Source organism: Galeopterus variegatus, unplaced genomic scaffold (assembly GCF_000696425.1).
Source record: "Galeopterus variegatus unplaced genomic scaffold, G_variegatus-3.0.2 Scaffold365, whole genome shotgun sequence".
In the NCBI taxonomy this organism is placed as follows: Eukaryota; Metazoa; Chordata; class Mammalia; order Dermoptera; family Cynocephalidae; genus Galeopterus; species Galeopterus variegatus.
In genome coordinates, this window is record NW_007726476.1 from 370,109 (window position 1) to 377,506 (window position 7,398).

Consider the following 7,398-nt stretch of genomic DNA (forward strand, 5'->3'; position numbering starts at 1 on the left):
TTTCTCTATCTTCCTGGGAGGTTGTTGTGAGACAGTTTCTCAATATCTCCTGGGTTCTGATTAGGTATGAGGCTTTCTGTTTCATGTTTCCTCCCCTACCTCCTCAGGTACAGTTGCCAGCCACGAAACTGCTTACCTGCAGCATGGCATGGGCTCCTCAGCAATAGAGTGTCCCACTATCTGTGTTGCAGTCATCTAGCCTCTTTTATTTTGGTGTCATCCCATGGGACAAGGAACACGGGGAGTGGCACCTGTAGCTACTCTTGCTTTCACTGTGTATGTAAGTAATAAACTGTCTGAATCTAACAAGGGCTTGTTTATTTACCAGTGAGATCTGCCAGCCTTGCCTTGACAGGGGCAGCCTTTGAATCCACACAGGAGAAGTATCCACCTTATCTCTTTTCAGATCTTCTGTAGCTTTTGGCTATGCCCTCCACCTTCCCTCACTGAAAAGGCAGATTTGGACTCACCATTTTATATTTGTGTCTCTTTTTACAAATAAAAGCACCAATATACAATATATGTTTCTGATTTAGTCTCAAAGTCTTACCTCTTCCTTTGCATCTCCTTTTCTTGTGACTTCAAAATATATACAAAGGTTTCCATGAATTGCAAGTAGCTACTGGGAGTGATATAATAATGCCTTCCAGTTTCTTGAAAGTATTTTGGGGCCAAGTCTTTTACACTTTTGTGGATTTTGGCACATGTTGGGGCAAGCTNGTCAATGCCCCACCTGACCTTGTTAACAAAAACTTAATAAAATTAGACCCCACATTAGCAAAATGCTGTCATCAAGGTTGCTACTACTTTTTTTTTCTTTGTGACTGGTAACGGGATCGCAACCCTCGGTGTCGCGCCAGCACCGCGCTCAACCAGTGAGCGGACCGGTCTCTATATGGGATCCAAACCCTCGGTGGGAGCGCCATTGCGCTCCCAAGCGCCGAACTCTACCGAGTGCGCCACCGGGCCGGCCCCAAGGTTGCTACTACTTTTTATGTGAACATCAGGCTTATCACACCAGACTAGTTTAAACTCTTCAGCATGAGCAGGTGTGAAATGTTGCATTGCCCTTGACTTCCTGCTGGCCAGTTGAGGCAGACAATGTGCGATTACTAACACCTCTTGATGCACCTGGATTAACAACAGTTTTAACTGGCTTGGCTCCAGACAGGTAGCCTGGTTGGTCTATACTCCAAGTGGGAGTCATAGTCGCGGTAACTCTCGTCCTACGTTTCCTAAGACAAATATAATGGATTTGGCCCAACCCCCTATCAATATAATTAATTAGGATATCTGATGGAGTAGCCTTTTTTTTTTTTTAAAATTCTTAGCTCTATACAGGACAGGTGGGAGGATGGACTTGTAGAGAAATGGTTCTGCCATGGTGCCTTGGCAATCTTTCATGTCTCCACACAGGTCATATAGGCAAGGCTCCACTGCAACTGATCTAAGTCTTGGCAGAACATTCTTAATCCTTCTAGAACATGAGAACACGGGATGCTTGTGAGCAGATGCTACAAGGCCATTTCTTACTCATTTCTCTATCTTCCTGGGAGGTTGTTGTGAGACAGTTTCTCAATATCTCCTGGGTTCTGATCAGGTATGAGGCTTTCTGTTTCATGTTTCCTCCCCTACCTCCTCAGGTACAGTTGCCAGCCACAAAACTGCTTACCTGCAGCATGGCATGGGCTCCTCAGCAATAGAGTGTCCCACTATCTGTGTTGCAGTCATCTAGCCTCTTTTATTTTGGTGTCATCCCATGGGACAAGGAACACGGGGAGTGGCACCTGTAGCTACTCTTGCTTTCACTGTGTATGTAAGTAATAAACTGTCTGAATCTAACAAGGGCTTGTTTATTTACCAGTGAGATCTGCCAGCCTTGCCTTGACAGGGGCAGCCTTTGAATCCACACAGGAGAAGTATCCACCTTATCTCTTTTCAGATCTTCTGTAGTTTTTGGCTATGCCCTCCACCTTCCCTCACTGAAAAGGCAGGTTTGGACTCACCATTTTATATTTGTGTCTCTTTTTACAAATAAAAGCACCAATATACAATATATGTTTCTGATTTGGTCTCAAAGTCTTACCTCTTCCTTTGCATCTCCTTCTCTTGTGACCTCAAAATATATACAAAGGTTTCCATGAATTGCAAGTAGCTACTGGGAGTGATATAATAATGCCTTCCAGTTTCTTGCAAGTATTTTGGGGCCAAGTCTTTTACACTTTTGTGGATTTTGGCACATGTTGGGGCAAGCTTTTCTTTTACACTCTGAAGAATAATAATTTTTAAAAATTAAGAGAAAGCAAAAAAAAAAAAAAAAAAGAGAGAGAGAAAATCGAACACTATGAATAACTTGAAATAATTGCTTGTTTCTGAGGTGTGGAGATGTAGAGAATGGTCCTGGATGAACAGGACCAAGAACACATGAACTTTAATGGTTGGGATGGCAGTGGGGTAGAAGAGGCAACAAGAGAGCTGATGATTCACAGTATGCCAGACTCGTTCTCCTAGGCCATAGCCATGTCATGTCTGCTACAGCCATCCCACGACTTAGGGCATCCGCATCAATGGCCAATGGTTATGGTACTTTCTTTATCTTTCATCTTTCTCTCTTAAAGAGGTTATAAATAGCAAGATACTCAAGGAAGTTTCCTTGAATAAAATAAAGCTATAAAAATATAAGGTCCCCAAGGATATATAGGTGGGCACAAACAGAGTAGAAAGAATATCCTCTTTCCTTAGACTGGGAGAGAATTTGGATTAAGACATATCCTAGGCCTGGTCACCCATCTCCAGTCCACCAAGCTTAGCCAATCACTGGTCACTTGGTTCCACCCTGTCTCTACCCTTCTTGGCCTCTGCTTCCTTGAACACTTGGACAAGTAAGGAAGCAAGGCAGACTGGGAGAGAATTTGGATTAAGACATATCCTAGTCCTGGTCACCCATCTCCAGTCCACCAAGCTTAGCCAATCACTGGTCACTTGGTTCCATCCTGTCTCTACCCTTCTTGGCCTCTGCTTCCTTGAACACTTGGACAAGTAAGGAAGCAAGGCCCTTTCTAAGTTCCTCATTGAGTTTCAGAATTCTGTGCATTTATGACTTCTTTTCTCAAAACTCTTTATCCCTTTTCTGTCTGCCAGGTCCTATGGGGTCTTCACTTTAATCACTCTAGAACAGATTCTTTCTGACTTGTGGTTCATCAACTCTGAGCTAATTTTGTGTGTAGCTTGTGCTCTCATTTCTTTGTAGTTTTGCTACTGTAGCAAAGCCAGAGCAATTTACAAGGAATACACAGAAGGCTATGGCATTCTTACCATGGGATCTGGTATGCAAAATGGAGGCCACTGTCCTTCATGGAAATCTGCTGTTTGTCTTGGGGGCAGAAAAGTGAAGAGACACAGACAGTGCAGAATTTGGGCATCTTTGAAACAGGGTGAATTAGGGGGCAAAAGAGATGGGGAATTGATAACGAATCAAGACAAACATTCAACCCATTTCATAACTTGGCTTAGAGCTGCCTGTTTTTGCTGTTCAAAGACACAATACTGTCAGATGTTGTTAATAAACCAAAAAACTTCACTTGCATTAGATATTTACCTCTCTGTTCTCTAAGTTCAACTTCTCTCTTAAAAATGAGTTGGCTACAATAAGAAGAGCTTCTTCGGGCCACCTCTTGTACCAATCGATTGTGCAGGAGCTAATTATAGAAGGATATACTCTACAAGTTTGGCGGAAGTTAGGTCCTTCAGGACTCATGATCATAAAAATATGAAGATTTTTATGTATTCTCTGAAAATTAATGAAAACACAGGCTGTTAAAATGTAATCCACTGCTTTGAAAAAAATTATATTGAAAATTTCATTTAAAAGTTTCAATTCCTTCCTTAATTAGACTAGGGAGTAATCAATTGTGCATTGGGTGCCTGCCATAAACAGAGCCCTTCTGAGGGAAACCAAGTCCCATGGATCCCGTCGGAGGGAAGCAGTCATGTTATGCTCCATGTGACCCCACCGTCTTCGCATCGCTGGATGGACTGGATAAGAGGGAGGCACTGGACCCAGAACATCCCCTGTATAAATAAACGCTTATGAGGGAGTCTGGTGCTAGAGTTCTGTTCACTAGGTGACCTTGTATCTGATGGTAATGGGTCAGACTATTTAACTCTTTCCTCTGGGGTGGCGTGTATTTAAGACCCACAGAAACTCAAACGGAGAAAATGGTCAGATGAATCAGAGCTGAAAGACACAGAGAAAAACAAAGACTGACAATATGGGTAGAGGGCAGCAGAGGAGGTAGCAATAAACTCCTACAGCTAAAGGATTACAGCTAAGCAATATCAGATCCTGTACAATTTTACAGGTCCTAGGCTAAGTGCTAGTTTCTTTGAATTTTGTCTGCATCCCTTTTTCTCATAAGACAGGGCTGTGCTGCTGCTGTTCCTGGTTTATTGGCAGGACTTGCTGGGGGGCACAGATCACTTCATTCTTATTTCCATATGTCACATTACATTAAATCCACATTACTGAAAGCAGCCTCAGTGAGTCAGTATTCCTTTTAACTCAGAGTCCAACTTGTACAAACTAATAATATCTTTAAGTTCAAACGACCTACTTTGCTAAATAAATATGATAAAGTTGAAAGAAGACTAAAGAGCAAGATTATCTTTCCTCTTTTTTGTCTTTAAAAAATTTATAAATGCAAATAAAACTGCTCAATGCAAAATTTGTACAATACAGAAATGAAATGAAAGTACCTCTCTTTGCTTTACCCATCCCTGCCCTCCTACTTGGAGATATCCAGTGTTAACAGCTTAAAGTACAGCTTTATTATTTACTATTATTGTAAGACACATCAAATTATTGTTGGAAGTATAGTAGAATATACATTTATACGTGTGCTGTGTGTATATATATATATAAAGTAACAAATAATTAAAACTGACTTCTAACTAGGATTCTTGGTTTATATTTTATTTCTGGAGTGCACTATTCTCCACACTCCAAACCAGAATTTCTTTGTTCTTCCTTACCACTCACAATCTATTGAATAAACCAGTGAGAGTAACAAGGCACCAGAGTGCCACAATTTATCAGGATAACAGCTATTCTTCTTTCTACCATGGCATTTTAAAGTATAGCTCAATCCAAGCATCTATTCATACCACATTGTTCTCTATCAATTGTGGATTCCATTTCTAGAAATGTTTTACATCTTCTTCTTGTGACAGATTACTAAGTATTGGTTGAGGAATGGTGGGTGGCCAGATTCAATTTTTAAGTGACCTTATGGTAGACAAAAACTGGCACCAGAAATAAGTTGACCTGTGGTCCTTCCCCAGTGAACATTTTGGTGTGAATAATCATGTCTATCTATTCACTAAGCCACTGGTCAGTCATCATGCTTCAAAGACACAGACAGCCTAGTTCATTGGTCTAGTCTATATCTCTCATCAAACCAGTTCTTTCACAGCTATCCTGCTGCTGAGTTCATTGTGCATATCATCTGCTCTATCTGGCCAATTTCTTTCTGCATCCATCACTCCCTCATCAATTCTAGGGCTATTCAAAGGGATAAAAGAAGTCTTGTTTCTTGTTTTTCCAGACTTGTTACCAATATAGCTAAAATACAAACCTCATTAGCTAAGAAGGAATTTCAGTGTAAGCAATAATCTTGTAATCTTATTTTTCATTTGATTGCCTCCAGCTGTTATTATTTTTTTTAAACCATTGATAGCCATTGAGGCTTAGATCATTGTTAACCTTTGACCTACCTAAGGGTATGGTGTGTTTGTGTGTAGGAATGGTGATCATTATTTCAGCTTTGAAAACTCACTTAAAGAACAAACAAAATTATATTCAACTTGAAAATCATGTACAGAATTATAAACGTGGTCTACTTTTTTTTTTTGTCCTTTTTGAGACCGGCCGCACCGTGCTCAGCCAGTGAGCGCTGTGAGTGCACCAGTCATCCCTATATAGGATCCCAAGCTGCCACGCTCCCAGCGCTGCACTCTCCCGAGTGCGCCACCTGCTCGGCCCTAAACGTGGTCTACTTTTAATTTAACATAACAATTTGATAAAGTCAGTCCACAAAATTACCTTTTGGAAGAATGAAAGTAAAGATTGCCTGTTATCCATTCGACCAGACTGTTCAGCAAGTGATCTAATCCTAATTGCAATGGAGTCTAGCTCCTCATTTTCAAACAAGTCAGGTATTTTTCTCGAATTGACTATGCACTTCAAATCTTCCAAAAATGATTCCTTAGGTGAAACATATATTTAATCAGGAATGAGTAAAATTATTCACATATTCTACTCTAAACACACCAAACTGAGAAAGCAATAGTTACTGAAGAGAAGTGAGGCTATTTTTTTTTTAAAGATGACCTTTTAATTCAAACCCATCAAAAATATTTTTTTCTGAGTCAAAATAAGTTTCATTCGTAAATCCATTCATTCAAAGATTAGAGAAACACATACCGGGTACTGACAGTATGTCAAACACCTGTATTAGGCACTGGGTCACAAGGTATAAAGGGGTGCATAAAATAAAGAATTGGGTAAGGACCTTGCTTCAAGCAGTTCATAGAAACCCTTAATACATCTACATTTGTGTTTGAATAGTACACAAACTAGAAATAACATGGCTGAAGGTTTATTTTAATTTAACCACGTTCATCTCTATATGTTTCCAAATCCAACAGGAAAGGTAACAGAGGAGAAAAAGCAATGAAAGAAACTCACTAGAAGAGTTATTACAAAAGTATGAACATTTTGCTTTTGAGAATAAATCCAAGCTTTATCAAGAAAAAAATCATCTGTAGCACTACCGACTCTGCTCAGGACACTCCCTAGACACTCACAGGTTCATGGTATTTTGGTACAGGTGGGAAAGGGCAGAGAGCTGTGGGCAGTCTCCAGTAGAGACCAACAGAAGTGACATGAAGCTTACTGATTCCCTGTCTCACCTAAAACATGACGGAAAACTGCCAACACTTACTAAACACACTGATTATTACCTACTCTTTTTCAGTCATATGGAAAGCAATGATATGGCCAGAAGAAACCTGGGAAGTGTGGAAAGCAGATCCAATGACCTTGAAGTCCTGAGTAACATGGGCGTAGAGAAGCCATGCTTGTTTCAGCTTTGGCCTAAGATGGTTTTCTGAAAATTGACTTATTAAATTAGACAATGGGCCACTGGCCTGGGAGAAACTGCATCTTCCAAAATATAGAAACTGTGCTTCAAAAACTTCAACGGATCAATAGAGCAGTGAGGAAGGGAGAATGTACATATAAAGCAGAAAAACTAGATAATATGGAATATGGTAGACAGGATATGGCACTTGGATTTACTTTCAAAATGTGACATGAAAGAAAAAAACTTCTCTGGAGAG

The 7,398-nt window shown here is 40.3% G+C and overlaps 1 protein-coding gene across 1 annotated transcript in view; it reads right to left on the reverse strand.

Annotated features, from left to right (window-relative positions):
- The window catches only part of DNAH14 (dynein, axonemal, heavy chain 14), a 390,354-nt gene that overhangs the window by 94,170 nt on the left and 288,786 nt on the right, over positions 1-7,398 (reverse strand). Inside the window, 3 exon segments of the mRNA XM_008567995.1 lie at positions 2,087-2,268; positions 3,599-3,790; positions 6,101-6,262. Coding sequence (XP_008566217.1) covers positions 2,087-2,268; positions 3,599-3,790; positions 6,101-6,262 — 536 coding nt within the window.